Source organism: Molothrus ater, chromosome 5 (assembly GCF_012460135.2).
Source record: "Molothrus ater isolate BHLD 08-10-18 breed brown headed cowbird chromosome 5, BPBGC_Mater_1.1, whole genome shotgun sequence".
In the NCBI taxonomy this organism is placed as follows: Eukaryota; Metazoa; Chordata; class Aves; order Passeriformes; family Icteridae; genus Molothrus; species Molothrus ater.
In genome coordinates this window covers 66694777-66712355 of record NC_050482.2, presented here as the reverse complement: position 1 = coordinate 66712355, position 17579 = coordinate 66694777, and the positions used below count along the sequence as shown (strand labels likewise).

At 39.1% G+C, this 17579-nt stretch overlaps 1 protein-coding gene across 2 annotated transcripts in view; it reads left to right on the top strand.

Moving 5' to 3' along the window:
• The window catches only part of KDM5A (lysine demethylase 5A), a 51460-nt gene that overhangs the window by 8610 nt on the left and 25271 nt on the right, over positions 1-17579 (top strand). For both annotated transcript variants that reach the window (XM_036400602.2, XM_036400601.2), the window contains exons 6-15: positions 3355-3460; positions 4014-4102; positions 7449-7607; positions 9950-10069; positions 11131-11289; positions 12860-13041; positions 14715-14877; positions 15694-15813; positions 17039-17233; positions 17327-17508. In XM_036400602.2, the coding sequence (XP_036256495.1) occupies positions 3355-3460; positions 4014-4102; positions 7449-7607; positions 9950-10069; positions 11131-11289; positions 12860-13041; positions 14715-14877; positions 15694-15813; positions 17039-17233; positions 17327-17508 (1475 nt within the window). The remainder of the gene's footprint in view (positions 1-3354; positions 3461-4013; positions 4103-7448; positions 7608-9949; positions 10070-11130; positions 11290-12859; positions 13042-14714; positions 14878-15693; positions 15814-17038; positions 17234-17326; positions 17509-17579) is intronic.

Genomic DNA, 17579 nt, shown 5'->3' with positions numbered 1-17579 from the left:
GAAATGCATACCTGGAATTGGACCAGAGGTTGTCTAAACAATCTTTAGAGAGCCAGTAATATGCAAGCAATGTAAAAACCTACTAAATAAATGTCATTCTGCTCTAGCTGAAACATCTGAATGATTTGTGTGTAGTGTGCCAAGTAGTCCAGTGCTGGTTAGTGAGCATGGGATAATTCCACAGACCTCTGCAGATCCTTAGATCTTTCCCAAGTGCTAGAAGTAGTTTCCAAAGACCTTCTGCATCTTCTTGCAGATAACTTACCTTAGAATGGGCAAATAATAAGAAAGTATAGTATGCAGAAATTACTGAAATAGAGAAACATCCTCAGCAGTAGAAGGGGGTGAAAGACTTTGAAAAAGCAAATTTCAGCATTTTTCGAGAATGTGAAAAATGAAAGAAAATAGGGAATGGATGTCCTCCTCTGTGAAGCATAGCTTGAGAATCTTTAGATACTGTAATCAAATGTCAATTGAAAACATTGTCTCAGAATAGGAAGGGAATAATTAGATGGTGAGCAGTTATGTTCAAAAGATAAACTTAATGCTTTATTCTCTTTTCTCTGAAGAAAGCTTTCACAAATAAAAGCTGGAGAAAGGCAGCTGAGTTCCTAAAGGCTTGTAAAGAAAATGACAATAAAAAGTAAATTAATTCAGATTAGGAAAAAAAATATCCTTAAGGAAAGCTTAAATTTAGGAGAATACTTTCTTAGAAAAGGGTAGTGGTATCTTCATAGATGATCTGTTGGGGTGTATTTTAGCTGACAAGGGATTTGTCTAATGAGGCTATGTCATGGTGATTTCTGGTGAAGAATTGCAGTACTGGAACGAAAAGTGCTGTTTTCTCAAAGGATATTAACTTAATGTCCAGAGAATTTTCTTAAAAACAATTCTAAGTAATATATCTGCTTTCAGATTTCTTTATGATTGCAGATTAACACAGTAAAATAAGCTTCAGGTTTTTTGCTTGAAAGATTTCTTTCCATGTTAATAACTGTGAAACAAAATAATGAAACAAAAGAACTCTGGGAGATGCTGACAAATGCCCCAAACATGTAAATATTTTGGGTACTGGTTGTAACCATTGTCCATTGGGGGTGGAGGAGTGGGGTTGCAAATGTTTCAGAATTGATGAGGGGTGAGACAAGAGAATAGTGAGTGAATCCTGTGTAACTGGATTGTGTTATTAGGCTTGGCCCATATACAAGAAAAACCCTTGTACTTTCATTTGAGAAGGTAAAAGACACAGCCTGTATCCTTCAGGACAAAGAGGAGATAAGAGCAGAACCACAATTTAATCAAGTTCATTTCACTTGTGTAGAGAAAATATAATGGAAACGTGAGCTGGAGTTTTGTGTTGTAAGCAATGAGAGAATAGCAAGTATTGCTGCTGCTTCCACGCACTCACAGTTGTGAGTTTGGTTTTTTCTTACAGTCCTAAAGGACACAGCAGAAAAATGCTTAGTGGGGCTTCTGAATACTTTTGGTATTTACACCTTTAAGTATCAATATCTGGTCAGTGTTCATGAGGTTACATGGGGAATCTGATTTTGAAAAAAAAATTCATCTTCCAGCATGCAAACTGTTCTTTTTCAAAACTCTGTAGCTCTTTCCACTTGAGCATGAAAGGATTTCATCCACTAAGGTTTAGTGGTATCCAAGTAAATCTGAGCTGAGGAGTTAGGAAAACATATTTAGATAATGTATTTTTAAACTGAGCTGTAGAACTTTGTTGCTGCATGTTAATTATTTGCTTTTATTAAATATTATAATAAAATTATTTTTCATATCTCATTGAGAAAACTATCTTTGGTCACAATAGTAGGAGAAATTGAGATTGTTGTTGAAATGATGTCTGTGCTGAAGTATGTGGGTTGATTCTGTCAGGTTCTATTAGTTGAGGGAATGGTTGAGTTGTTCATGAATTTCAAATGGAAAATGAGGGACTAGGAAGTCTCTGGTGTGTTTCCTTATGGTTTGTTAGCCAAAAAGTAAAGAATTGGTGAGGAAAAATTTGCATGGTTGCACAGCGGGCTTACAGAGTTGGTCACATATAAAGTGCAAATAATTTAATAGCAACATAGAAATGTTCAAAATAAGCATATGAGCAGTAATTAGGTTGGAAAGATGCCTCTTAGCATGATGCATACCCAGTTCAGTGGGAACAGGGACTGTAAATATCAATAAAATTCCTTAGAGTAATAATGCATAGGAAACTATATCTTCAAATGTCTTCTGGAAGCAAGAAAAACAACTGATTAAGGCAGAAGAATAATTTTTTAATGTTTATTGCCAGTGTATTAGAACTTATGCTGAACACCATTTTATAAGATTTTTTTTTTTTTTTTTTTTTTTAAATAATTGATTAAAGACTTTAAAGGCATGTCACCCTAAAGGGACAGGCATGAGATATTAGGCCATAACTTTGACAAATAACAGATGAAATATCATCAGGAAGCTAACTGAAGAATAACTTCTTTAAAATTACATGCCCACCATCAAAATTGATAGTCTTGCTGAGATCTTTTAAGATAGTGAATTTCAGGAGGAAGTTTTTGAACAGGGAGAACTTATTGGCCTTCTATACCACATCAGAGAGATTTTTCAAAGCATAAGGAAGCAGCATAAAGAAAAATGCCAAGATAATTGTTGCAGATAAAAGCAGAATATTTTCTTCTTTTTCTTCTTTTTGTTGTTAGATTATTGGTAGTGATGTGAGAAAATGAGGTAGGACAGTAATGGGAAACAGAAAGAAGTTCATTAGAGCAGAACACTACAGGAAACATTGCTGGCAGGGGCACGGAGCTGTCACCAAATGGGTCTTTTTACTTCTGATTTTGAGCTTGCAACATGAGTAGCTGTGATCTGAATTATACTCACAACATTTCATCACAAATAAGCCCAGAAGCAGCCAAGCTTAAGGAAGTTGGTTGGATCTCATTAGTGTCCTGTGGATGTATCTCTCAGGGAAGCAGATAAGGAAATCCTGTTGTAAGTGCATTAAAATCCGGGCACTTGACTGAATCATAGTGGTTTTGAAAAAAAGTTGCTCTGGCAGTCTTATTATTTTTTGCAAAATGTTAAACCTAGTTCTTTTATGTGTTGTAGAGGTCACTTCATGTAGTTGATTTGGAATATTAGATAGGAAATAATTTGGAAATTTGGGACAAAAATTCTCTCTTACTCCATTTGCATATGTTCATTGCCTTTAGGAACAGAAAATCATATCTTTTCAGGCCTGCTTCTTTTGATGAGCACATATTCTGGGAGAGTGGAATAGAAACAAATTGTGAAGAAACCTGGAGGGGGAAATATTGGTGGTTTGTGCTGATGTGGTCTTGTATTTGTTTTTAGGCAGAGGCAGGAGAAATGAGTAGAAACACCGAACTAAAGAAGCTGCAGATCTTTGGAGCTGGACCCAAGATGATGGGACTGGCATTGGGAGCAAAGGATAAAGAGGGTAATTAAATCTTGGGCTTTTAGCTTTCTGTGAGTTCTTTGCTTTCAGTGAGACTGTTAAATCTTTCTGAATGTCTCTAGAGACAGTATTAAGAAGAAGGCAAATCAAAACTGGAAAAAGAAAGCTAAGTATTCTAGGGTTTCATTCACTAGAGATTTACAGAGTGCTTCATATAACTTGGCAGAGTTTCAGCTCTTGATCTATTATATAGTAACAATAACAATTAAGCAGCTGTTCCATGAACTGAGTGACTGAAAGGGGAAGCAGGATTTAAAAGTACTGAAACTGATCCTGCCAGCCAAGTGCACAACTTAGGTGTTTAATTCAGTGTTTTTCATGAGGCCGTTGGGATCACCTGTGAGGATAGAATGTTTTTCCTAATCCCTGTTGATTTTAGATTGGCCAGATATAACATGACATTTTTGCTTTCTTTGGACTGTTAAGTAGTTTCTGATCTGAAAGGCAGGGTGCAGGCTGGGTGTCTGTGGTATTTTTACAAGTGAAGTCTATCTTGATGTCACATTAACAGCATTTAGTTTCATTTTCCTTCAAGATGAGGTGACGCGGAGGCGCAAGGGAACCAGATCGGAGGCGTTTGGGATGCAGATGAGGCAGCGCAAAGGAACCCTTTCTGTCAACTTCGTAAGTCTGATGCCTTTGCTGGGATTTCTGATGGAAAGGACTTGCTTGGTTTACTAAGATTTTTCTTTTTCCTCTGAAAGAACTCCCACCCCTCCAAACAGATGAATGAATGCATGCTGCAGCAGATGATACTGTTATGGGAAGAAAGAACAGTATTTTGGAAAAAACAATCTGTGCTCAAGGCTTTTGTTTTCATCTTTTGGACAGGAAAGCTGTTGCCCTGTGAAGCTTTTTGCTGATCATACTTGCTACATGCTTGAATGCTTTCAATAGCTCAGTTTTTGTTAGAGCTCCCCTTAATAGAACAACTATAATACTGCTTCTTGTCCTTAGAAGAGATGCTGAGGTGCTCCACTTCTTCAGGAGTTTGTGTTTAGCAATTCCACATCTTTTGTCTTTTCTGTTTTGAATTTGAATAGGAAAAATAAAACATTTAGTTCCCTGATGTTTGTCCATGGAAAAGCAATGTACAATTGTTCTTAATGACTTTCACATAATGTGACTTCCTACTTTTCAAGTGTCATAACTTAATGTATGTGTGCAGCTGTGAATGAAGAGCTGTGCTTTTATTGTCTAAAGAATTAGATTCTTCACTTAGAATTCAGCTATTCCTTTTTTTTTTTTTTTCTCTTAGCCTGGGAACACTTACAAAAGCTTATCTTAAATTTCAACCATGGAAGGCCAAGGCAACCTGAAGTAATCACATTTTTATATGGGGCAGAAAAAGTGGGAGAATTTGGATATTTAAAAACCAGATCACTGTGCCATTGCAGATCAGTTAGGATTTTTGTGACTTGGATTTTTTCAGTTGTGCTACTGCTTCTGAGTATATGGCTTTCCTAGGCCAAGTGAATTTGATAATTTTAACTATGCTTTAATTTTAAAAATAGTTTGTCTAGTCTCTTGGGTTTTTTTTTTTTGTGGAGCACTATTATTTACTTTTTTCATTTAACCTGTATTTATAAGAGAATATGAAAATGCTGTCACAACAGCGTTGTTGTTTTGAAACTGTATTACTGTAACACTAATATCTTGAAATTCTGTGACTTAGTACTATTTGATTCCACACTTTTTTTTTAATACTTGGACAAGGAAAGCCATCCTAAACAGACTGGTGATGCATTTACCTCATATAACACTGGGCTGAAAAATAGTGCGGTGCAGTTTTGTGTATATTTCTCCATCATTTATTTATCTTTAAGTGCTAACTGTGAAATGGATTTCATTTGGTGAATTGTTGCAGTAAGGTAGAAAAACCATAAAAAAAGGCTTCATAAAATCAAGCCTGCTCTCCTGGAATCAGTGTCTGGCCTTGTCAGAGCTGGCATTTTGCAAGTTCCCATGTGAAAGCAATCCTGTTGTGAGCAATTTGTCAACATAATAATCTATTCTGGGTAAAAAAATAACCTGCACCTGCATAAACTGTTTCTGCACCGTTAGATAGAAAAATGAAAATTATCTTTTACAAACAACTGTCCTTGCCCATAGAGACTGAGAGTTTAAGTGACCAATCAATACAGAGTAACAACTTGTTACTAACCAATAAAAGTAATTGGCAAGAAAACTACTAACCAAGTGGAGTCCCACAAGAGGTTTATAAAACTGTGTTAAAAGGAGGTATGTGAATAAAGAATGGTCTTTTTCCACCATGGAGAAAATGCAGTCCAGCGTGATTTACTCCCATTGTGAATTACTAACTGCAAGATAAAATGCACCTTTATTGATGCATATAATTATATATCATAGTGTTACATTGTTTTATCACATGGCTAGCAGGATTTTTTTGGTTATTACATAATCACAGGTCTCCTTGTTGTGAATATCCATTTCAATGCGGTTTTTGCATTTGCCACATCATCATGTATGCTAACATAGAGGTTGCACGTGTTAATAGGAATTTAGAGAGAAGAAGGTATTACCAGTGAGAGGTAGCTAGTGAGGACCACAAAAAGCTTAGCATTGCCATTTTCATGCATTGCTAAATTTTGGGAAGGGAATATGAAAGTGCTTGCTGAGGTACCCTCCCTCCCTTCTATGCAGTTGCAACAAAAGCAGCTGGTTTGGGACAGACATAATGTTCCATGAGGGTGAGTGTGTGGATTTTTCTTTTTAAAGGGGAAAATGATATGCCTCTGAGTAGAGCTGCATTATTTTTTAAAATAGTTTCTTAAGAAACCTGAGCAGCCTCCTTAAGAAGTATATTACTGCATAGCTGGGAGGTTGCAAACTTAACTAGGCCACTGTAACTGGAGATGGGTTTGTCATTAACTATTTAATCCACCTGAGCCTAATCAGCTGAAGTGCACATGTTTTTGTGACATCTTGATTAAATTAACAGACCCCACCAAACTCAGCCCCACCCCTTCTGGTGTTACTTGGAGCTGTGTGAGAGAAATGCACACAGCCTGAATTGCCAGGGGCTGGTGGAAGTAGTAGCAGAATTTGGAGTAGGTATCATTCGTGAAGTTCATGCTGTTAGTAAAAATTTATACAAAAGGTAATTGTTTTTCAAAGACAATATAATACCCAGGTTTTTTAGATTTAGGTTGTTACACTTCTTCAGTATTATAGTAAATGCTTCTATTAATTAAAGTTCTGTGCACTCTACAGGAAGCTAGAGCAAAAAAATGTGGAATCTCTTCATATGGTTGGTTTTCTCTCTGGCCCCAGAGCATGGCTCCCAGTCAGTGTTGTTTTTGTTGAGAGACTATCTTGTACAACTTGCAAGAACTGTTTGCTGTTGTATAGAGATCAATACTTCTCTCTTACCATTTGGAGTTTTTATTCTTTGCTTTGGAAAAAAATGAGAAAGAAGTTGGTACTTTTACATGTGGTTTCCTTTGCTTCCTCATGAATTTTTAGATTGAATTCTGTAGGTTTGTGAATTTTATCATCTCTTTTTCATTGCAAAGGTAAAACTGTACTGTTGCAAGTGATGATGTGTGCATTTCTGAAATTTCTTTTTGAGATTTTCCTTAGCCATGCAGTCTTTTTAGAGATTTAGTTTAAATTGTTTTCCTAAGAGGGCTGAAGAGGGAGTTCTAAAAACTGTAACTTACTCTTTTGCCTTAGAATAACATGAGTGAGATGCTTCTTGAGTTAGATAGCAAAAGATACTCCAACTGAACTGGGTAATTGTTTTGCAGCACCCAAAGTCCTCCTGCTCCCACATAGTGCTGCTTTGGGAATGAAACAGAAGCTATCCTTATCAATACTTCTCAAAAACCAGGGTTGATGCTCATATATTGGACTTCAGGATATCATCCTTTGTTCCTTAGCTTAAGTAAGGCAGGCTCTGGGTGAGAACCTTCTTGTAACTCTTTTCTCTTTTTTTTTCCCCCCACAGGTTGATCTCTATGTTTGCTTATTTTGTGGTAGAGGAAACAATGAGGACAAACTGCTACTGTGTGATGGATGTGATGACAGCTATCACACCTTCTGCTTGATTCCTCCTCTTCCTGATGTACCCAAGGGTGACTGGAGGTGTCCAAAGTGTGTTGCTGAGGTACAGTTCAAGAACTACTGAAGCTTTGTATGTGTACTTGTGTACCTGGAAAGATCAGAAGAAGAGCAGTTCCATCCGTGTAGAATGCATAGTTTGTTTTGGAATATTGCCAAGATGAGCCTTGAACTTTGGTTGATGAGCCATGAGGAGAGAGAAACATTCCTTCTAGAGCTTGGGCATAATCTTTGTTTTTGATGGGGCTATGTGACAGGTAAAAATTTGGCTTTGGTATATTAAAAGCTGAAAGTCAATTTGATAATTTGGAAGTGTGAAATTAGGGGTGAGAACGAGGGTTATAAGGGATGTTTCCACATAATGATGACACAATTTGTAAACTATGAAGGAAGTAAAGTATGAAATTTAGGCGTAACAGGGAGCTTTGATTATTGGCAAGACATGATGGCATTGTTCAGAATGGCCTGTAGCAGAAAGTGAAAAAACTAATTTCAAGTTCCGTTAGAGCTATTTTAGATTTGGTTTAGTCTAAAAAAGGATCTGCTCAGGCTCTGAAAGTGGAAGCTAGTTGAATTTCATTACTCAAAAAAGAATTACCCTGTTCTAAGAGATGATTGATCAACAGACAGCAAACATCACTTGATTGGTTTGGTATTTGTCTTGGGGAAACAAATTTTGCAAGCTCAGAAAGTTGGTAGATGTAGGATTCAGAGGAGGAAGCTGACTGTTTGTAACTCTGTAATTACAAGAGTGGCTCTCACTCTTGAGGCTGTGTTGTTTCCAGAGGAGCAGTTGAGCACACACATTGATAGACCCACTTCCCCCCGTGCCCTTCTGCAGTGCTGGCTGCTGCTGGTTCCTCTTGGTGGTGTTTGGAGCATTGTGCAGCCACAGGAGCTGGATCAGCTCACTGCTCTGACCCTTCACTGAGAGCCGAGGCTGTCAGATGAACTCAGCAAATGCTGCTTAAAGAAAGGTGGAAATTCATAGCTACAGGCAAGGGAAGAGGTGAAATGTTCCCTTTGGGCTGCTGCTCAGGGAGTGGACCAACCTACTTCTTTATTTTCTCTTAAGATGGAGCAATAAAGAAGAATTAGCAAACTGCAGCAATCTAATATGGAGTTAATTTAGAGACTGTAGTAGTAAATACAGTGGCTGCAACAGTTCAAGAATGTGGAAACTCAAGAAATTTCATTATTGTTAGTAAAAACAAGAAGAGATGTTAGCCAAGAAAAAAATGCAGGCAGGGAGAAACCCAAGAAAGATAAGGTGTCATATAATTTTTTACTAGCAAATGATACAGAAAACATTTGAAAAGGCATTGGAAGAGGTAGGAGAAAACACATGACTGTAATGTATACTGGGAAGTAAACAAGTAACAGCAAAAGGATGTTTGAAGTATTCACTAGTACTTTTTGCCTCAGTTTTTACTTTAGATGTTAATTGTGCACAGATCTTTAATGTAATTTTACAGCAGGGTACTGGAACAGAAGCTGGGAAGAATAGGGTAAGGGCTCTTTATATGTATTTAGGTCAGCATTGTTTGAAGTGTTCACAGATGTTGTAGATTCTCTGTCTCAGGCTCCATCTGAGAACCGCTTTGATACATGTTGGGAATAGTCTAAGGATAGTTCCTGTTGAAAAAAACCCCAAACTACTGATGAATTCCTTTCCAGTCCTGTTTCTTTGCCTGAAAAGCTGACTATTAGATATATTGAACACAAAGATGATGTAAAACTGTCTTGTATATATAAACGTGGTGTCAGTTCCAAAGGAGCTGAGAAGGATACATTAAAAATGAGTGGGGAGAGGAGTTGAAATGTGCAGCAATATTTTTTCATTTTCAGGATGAATGGGGATAGAACAGGGAAGGACTTTGAGATTTTCTGTCAGATGGGCCATGTCTGCTGTTGCCTGTGTTGCCCTGTTCTAATTTCCTTTTTCCTCTTCCCTATTATAAATTTTCATGGTGTCAAATCTATTGATGATTTGCTGACTTGATAAGACTGAAACACTTGGGGGGGTTTGTTCCTGTGCAGTTATTCTGCAGGTGCTTGATTGCAGTGTGTCTACAGAAATGTCCTGTGGCTGTCTAAGAATCTTGTGCACAGTCTTGCTTTGTGGCTGGCAGCAGTAGCTGATGAAATGTAGCTTTGGAGAGGAAAGCAGAAGTGTGGAGCCCTGGGGTTACAGGGTTAGATTAGCTTCCGTGCCGTTAATTCTGGCCTGTTTCCGTTGTGGTGCGACTGCCTGGGCTGGACAAGTCTCAAAACTGGTAGCTCGTTGTGCTGGGTAAGGACTCAGATGGACACTAGGGCTTCTTGCTAAAAATGTAACTGTGTCAGAGTCTGCTGCAGGGAACAATATTTCTGTGTTCTGTCTCCTAGGAATGCAACAAACCCCGAGAGGCCTTTGGATTTGAACAAGCTGTCAGGGAATATACTCTCCAGAGCTTTGGTGAAATGGCTGATAACTTCAAGTCTGATTATTTCAACATGCCGGTCCATGTGAGTTTCAGCTTTTGTTGGGATTCCTTGTAAGGGAAAAAGAGAAGAGCTTTCAGCTGGTCTTGGATTTTTGCTAAGACATCTTAGCCTTGTTTAAAGAGGCACCATAAGCTTCAAACATGTAAACAAATTATTTAGCTTGCTGGCATCTGGTCTCATTTCAACTTCATTTCACCCTTTCCTTGCAATGGGCAGACAGCTTTTATTGCTTTTTAGAGTTTGCTGCACTGGGCACACTCTAGTTAATGTTCTTGCCCTTTTTGATAAACTGGACTAAGTATCTTGCTCATTTGGCATAGGGGCCCTTTTCCTGCCCTCCCTATGCCTTTTGTCTTGGTTTAGTTTGTCCAGAGGATAAATCTTTGTTTTTCTTCGTCTTACAGTATTTTCTTGTAGTCAAGCCAATAGACTGAATCTGTCTGATAATCACAGTGGTTTTGGGTTTTTTGGTTTTTTTGTTATGCATCACAGCAACATTTTTCAAACTAGAATTTCTGCTTTGGTGCAGTTCCACTGTCCTGTGGACTGCATGCAGCACCAAGGTCTTCCTACTCTCATGGTTCTTTGGTCATTTATGGACATTCTTGCTAAAGCCTCTACCTCTACCTGGGACATGGAACAAAGCTTATTTTAAGAATAAGCTTTGTAAATGAATACATGTAAGAGTAATGATCTGTTATATGAAGATCAAACTCCTGAACACAGTTTTATATCTGAATTTCCTTACTGTTGTTCAGAAATCTTGGTCATTATCCTCTGAAATAGTTTGGAATTTGCATGTTGATTTGTTCTCTTTGCTACTTGATTTCTGCTGGCTGTCTCCTCTTCCCCCTGTGTTTTGCTGTGTGTCTGGTGATTCCATCTTTTGTTTATTCCTTCTCTCTGAAACATTCCAGCCATTATGGAGGAATACAGACCAAAACTATGACTTTGAAGAGATGGAGAGGAGAAGGGGGAGTGACCTTGGTGTATGAAAATTCGTGGGGAGTTAATAGTGATTTATTGCTTGAATGATAATTTTTTCTTATCTGCACATACCATAACCTCTCTTCTGCTTTCAGATGGTTCCCACTGAGCTGGTAGAAAAAGAATTCTGGAGATTAGTGAGCAGCATAGAAGAAGATGTTATTGTGGAATATGGGGCTGATATCTCATCCAAGGACTTTGGCAGTGGCTTCCCAGTGAAGGATGGCCGACGAAAGCTGATGCCAGAGGAGGAGGTGAGGAACAGGATGTGCAAACTGACCCCATTCTTTCCTCTGTGTAAGATTTCACATTAAGACTTCAGGTCAGAAATCATTGTGGATTTTTTCACGAAGAAATAGTTTCAGGCTTTTACGTTCCTTTTGAGCAGGGCATTAATCTGATATTTGAGGTTGTTTTACAGATCTGGTTGCTGATAACCAAGGTCTGTTTCATGATTTAAGTCACACCTGTTTTCTGTCACTTAATCTTAGCAGGCAAGATGTGCGAGCTGTTGCAGTTTGTCTGAGTATGAGGAGACTCTTTAATAATATTTTTTCTTTCTTGTTCCAAACCTTTTCATTATAGAGTTAGTTACAGAAATACAATTCTGTCCTCCTTAGGATGTTCCTAATGGGTGAAACAAACTAATTGGATTTAGCTTGTTTCTCTGTATGTACTGTAGTGATGTAGATGCAACATTCAATTATAAAAAATTCTATAAAGATCATCTGGTGAATGTATTACCTATTTTCCCTCAGACCTTACTGTAGCAAAGCAATTTTCTTGCTGCTTGTATGCTGAAATTCAGACAGAGTAAAGGTGTGGTTTCCTGATTACACAGCCCCAAATCAATTTATACTGCTCACTGGAAGATGTAATCCTGTTCACTATCATCTTCCACCTCTTCCTGCACCTTCCTGTGTGTACCTTTGTTGGCTATGCTGTGACTGTAGCTGCTTAGTGAGTCAGCACTGATACTTCTATTTGTATGAAGGTAGTCACTTGAAAAATTTCTTAGCCAGATCACTTAAGTCTTCTGACTCACTGCAATGTCTTTGTAGTGTCAGAGCAGAGGAAACAGCAGCAATGTTTGGCTGAGCTGAGGGTCTGACCAGCCCTTTCAGCAGCTATGGGATAATATCTAAAATCCCAATCAATCTGTGCTTACAGCTTTTACAAAAGTGGAAAGTAGATTAATGCTAAAGCACAGTAGTGGGCTTTTAAGGCTGTCTGGATTTTAGTTCTTTGAACAAATTGTGTGTATTTGAAAGTAAAGGTGAGAGTGCTTAACAGGTGGTGCTGGCCTCTCAAACATGAGTGTGGAGGAATTTCTTCCCTTGAGAAAACTTTCTGAAGTAATCTGTACAGTAGATCAACATAAAGTGCAGCATGGTAAAATGGGTGTTAAAAAAAGCTGAAATAGTAACATGAGATTCACTGTGTTTACAATTTCAAGTTTTCCTATATTACTGAAGATTTCTATCTTTGTCTTCTGCTGGCATTGCTGGTATTTTATTCCACCAGAAAAGCATGAAACCTGCAGTCTTGTGATGGGGAAGGAACCAAAACCTAAGTGTGTAAGCCTTGATCCAAAGAAGATGAGCTATGTTGTAATGCTAGGACTATTACTAAAATCTTAGTGTGATTATTTGATGACTAGGATATTTAAGGAACAATTTCTGGGTTTGATCTTCCATTGTTGCAGGAAATATCCCATTATCTACTATAGAAATGGATAGGCTGATGTTTTCATTTATACTTTCCTTTTCTGCACTTGGTGTCCTTATGTTCTTCTGATTTGTTCAAGTTTTCCTCTTTTGGCAGGATTATGCTCTCTCTGGTTGGAACTTGAACAACATGCCCATTCTGGAGCAGTCAGTCCTTGCTCACATCAATGCAGACATCTCTGGCATGAAGGTGCCCTGGCTGTATGTAGGGATGTGCTTCTCCTCCTTCTGCTGGCACATTGAAGACCACTGGAGCTACTCCATCAACTACCTGCACTGGTATGGGCTGTCCTTTGTGCATCCACCTGACACTGCCCTGTTGCCTTTAGCAAGTTTGTGGTTCTATTTCCAAGTGCCTCTGCACACTGAGGACGTTTGTAAATGAGAAGCTGAATGTGCAGAGTGGTCCCTGTTCTTAGCTGTGGCTGATTGAAGGTGGATACAGATGCTTTTTAAAGCATTGTAGTGGGTTCAAGGCAAAGCGTTCAATTAAGGCAAACCCAGGACAAGCATGTTAGTGCTTTTCATTAACTGATGAAATATTCTTGTGTGGCCAACATTGCAGTGTCACCATAAAATTGTGCTTTACAGGATCCTATATTTTTTAAGAAAGTTTTTTTGTTTAGAACTGAGTTAAGAATTCACTGGTTCCCTCCTTTATGATTTAAAGTTGGGATGTCTGTGTGCTAGAAGTGGAGTCTGCTGTCTCATGGCTTCTAGAGGCATCAGAGTTGACTGTTCAGCAGAAGATCCATGTATACACAGAAATACTCCTTGTAAAAAGAAATTTGGAAGTAATCCTGCCTTTTGGAACAGCCCTGCAAGTGTTGTGCTGTTCAGCTTTTGTGTCTGAATAGAAGACTCGTGACAGATTAACTTTGGAATTGCAGTGTGTTCTCAGTTCCTCAGGCATGAATGAAGGAGCAGGGGGGAAGACGAGGAGGGAGCTGTGGGAAGCTTTAGAAAGGTTGCAGGACACGCAGGAGAGATGAGCTGATGGCCTTCAAACCATCAGCTCAAAAAAGCTGCGCATCTTTGAAGAAGCACGTTTGCCAGCAAGGTCTGATGGGCACGCTCGGGAAGGGCATTACTGTTGTTCCCGGCTGAGTTGCTGCTGAGCGGATCCGTGTGTCCATCCGGCGGGGTCCGTGTGTCCGTCCGGCGAGGGCTCCGTGCGGGCATTGCCGGCTGCTGCCAGCAGAGGGCACCGCAGCCCGCCGGGAGTGCTGCTCCCGCCTCTGCGATAATGCACGTCCACAGATTCCTGCTTGTACTTCCTAAAATCGAGTAAAACAGATTTTACAAATAAGTCTCAGCTCTGTAGATGCTAGGGCTGGCAGTTAGTTTTGGTTAAGAAAGGACTGGAATAGTGCTTGATTGATTATTTGGTTCGTTTTGGTCCTGTTAATCTTTTTGTTCCATCATACTTAACTAATCCAGGTTGTTTGGCATCTTTCATCTGAATAGTCCAGTGGATCCCAAAGTTTTAGTAATTAGTTAGGAATTAGAGAGATTGCATTTTACTCCGCTGGCTGTTCTGTTGGTTTTAGAAATATAACTTCAAGCCTAATTGAATGGAGGAGTACCATGATCTTTCTTAGACTGTAGGTGTGATAGCCAAGGTTTTGTTCATTTAACCTAATTCCTTCTTCCTGAAGGAAAAGAATTGCCCATTTTATGCCTTTGGGGAGCATGGTAAGTGACAATTATCTTCCATGTTAAGCTTGTCAAGGCAAATCTGCCAAGTATGTTGAGAATTGCATTGGAGTGTAACCGATTTTTCAGATTAGAGTAATGCATCCTGAAGAAGATGCTTGTTGATTGAGGACATTTTTTTAATCTAGGTGTAAAATGGCTGATGAGGACAGTGCTGCTGGCTGTGAGGGCTTAAGCTGGGTGGCACATCAGATCCCTCTCTCACTTGTGTTCATTCCTGTGCTTGTGTTTTGTAGGGGAGAGCCGAAGACATGGTATGGTGTGCCCTCTCATGCAGCAGAGCAGCTGGAAGATGTGATGAAGGAATTGGCTCCTGAGCTGTTTGAATCCCAGCCTGATCTCCTGCATCAGCTGGTCACTATTATGAACCCCAATGTGCTGATGGAACATGGTGTACCAGTGAGTAGCACACAAGCATTTTTTACATAAGTACTTCTACATGCTCTCTTTTTTTCATTCTCTGCCAGATTTGTATAACAATGGTTTGGCATAACTCTGAAGAATTTTTATGGTAGATATTTGCATATTCATTACTTATAGGGTGTTTTTAAAAGCTGTTTTCTAGATTCTTCTGTAGACTAACCAGGAAATTTAAATTTTCTCATAACAGAAGTGAGTGTGCCAAGCTTCCTACATAAAATACCTTCCAGGACAAGCATATGCTGTGTATTACAGTTAATTTTTAATTAAAAAATCCCCTCCCTTGTGTAACAGAAAGTTTGTCTGAAATGCCTTTAAAAGCTCTTGACCGTAAAATACTTGTCTTACATTCAGTAGAAATCTCAGCATTGCAAAATGCTTTTCTGACCTAACATAATTGACTGCAGACCTCGAAGCAGCAGTCACTATCATTTGCTTTTGTCTTAGGATAAATTGCTTCCCTGGCAAATGCCCCAACAAAGCAAACCATAAACTTTTTTCCAGAAGCTTTTGCATTTCGTGGTACAATGGATTAAATGATGATAGAGAAACATCCCTTTTGGGATTCATAAAGACAGTTTTCAACTGTTGCTTATATATTCAGCTCTTTTTGAAAAAGGCTGTAAATTGAGTATTCATGTTCAGAAGGCAAAAACAATCCTTACCACTACTGGGATAGCTGTTGCCTGTGGTGATCTATGGCTACAGAAAGTGGTGTTCAAACATCTTGTACTTTTGTGTGTTAAGCTGTTGCATGTTACACATTTTTTCTTTCCTTTATCCTCCCTTTTTTAGGTTTTCAGGACAAATCAGTGTGCTGGCGAGTTTGTTGTGACCTTTCCTCGTGCCTATCACTCTGGATTTAACCAGGGATATAACTTTGCTGAAGCTGTGAACTTCTGCACTGCTGACTGGGTCTGTTCTTTTGTATATAGTTGCTATATGACTTCTGCAAGTGGCGTGTTAGTAACTTAACTACCTGAACACTCTTTTTCAGTTAAATAGTGTATTTTGTATTTATAGTTCTTGGGACAGCAGTTAGAAACTGAGGGAAGTTTCATTATACAAAGTAATTTCTAATTTTAGGCAACTTCAAACTGAAACTTTGAGCACATGTTCTCCCTTTTTAATTACTGGTTAACCAAAAAGTGGCATCTCACAGTACCTTTAGCTGTGATAGCACTTTCAGAATTTGATACAGGTCTGGGTCCTGTCTTGAAGTACTGTTGTCATTTGAATGTTGGAGATAGGCTTATAAGAGTCTTTGTTCCTCCTTTGTGCCAGCTCATTATGCCTTTTAATCATGTTAGTGCTGTTCTGATAGCTGTGCCACATCAGTGCATAGCTCATGTGGGTTGTTCAGGAAATTGTCAAAGGAGTGTTCTGTTACTATCCAGGCTTTACAGTTGGAAGTTAGGATCTCATCTCTAGTTCATCTATCTCTACCTTTGTTTTTTAAATACAAATGGAATTGTAGCCCTTTTTCAGAGACTTTTATTCTTTTATCAGAAGAATTGTCTGCAGGACTGGTAGTGTGTCAGGGCTCTTTTCTTCCCTCCAGCACTCATGATGGAATATGAGTGTAGCCTCTGTGAAAAACTGCATCAGCCATGTGAAATTTCTTTTGCTTATGTAAAATGTAACCGGAAATATGTGCTGGCAAATTCATTTAGCATATTTTTGCTTTAGGAGGCACAAAATGAGTGATTCCAGTTTTGGTTAACTGTAGGAATCTTAATGTTAAATGGCTGTGTCCAAGCATAGTAATATCCAGAGGGGAATGTATTCACCCTAGTGTAGACCAGATGACTTCTCTTGGGTGCCAGTTTCTTGCCACTGGAAATAAAAAGAGCTTAGGACAACTCTTAAACTTGAGTTTCTACGTTAGGTGCATAAGGTTATGGAAGAAGCCCCTCCCCAGCCTTGATAGCCTCTCTGTCCTTGTCTGTGACATGATTTAAGGTTGTTAGAATCTTATTGAATACAGGCCGAATGAATGTGAATGCCACAGAATTTTCTCTGTCTCATCAAAGACAACTCTTGGCTTGTCTTTTCCCATTTTTTCTCCAAGGAAGGAGAATGGGAGCTGAGAGGTGACTTTTTTTTTTCCCCCTGAATGATGATGATGATGTTTCTGTAGCTCCCCATTGGACGCCAGTGTGTGAGTCACTACCGGAGGCTGGGACGTCACTGTGTTTTCTCCCATGAAGAGCTGATCTTCAAGATGGCTGCAGATCCAGAGTGCCTGGATGTTGGGCTGGCTGCCATGGTCTGCAAGGAGATGACTCTATTGATAGAGGAGGAGACACGCCTGAGGGAGTCTGTTGTACAGATGGTGAGTAATAAATGCTTGCAAAAGAACTTTCTGCTTCCCTCTCCCCCTGCTTGCATTAAAATTTTTGAGCAAGTGGCTAATTCTTCTTGTCAGGGAGTGTTGATGTCTGAGGAAGAGGTGTTTGAGCTGGTTCCAGATGATGAACGTCAGTGTACAGCTTGCAGAACCACGTGCTTCTTGTCAGCTCTGACGTGTTCCTGCAATCCCGAGCGCCTGGTGTGCTTATACCATCCTTCTGACTTATGTCCCTGTCCCATGCAGAAGAAGTGTCTAAGGTACACAGGATTTTTTTGTCCCTACTTTTCTTCCATGTCTAATAGTTTGCTGTAGCCCAGTGGCCAAATAC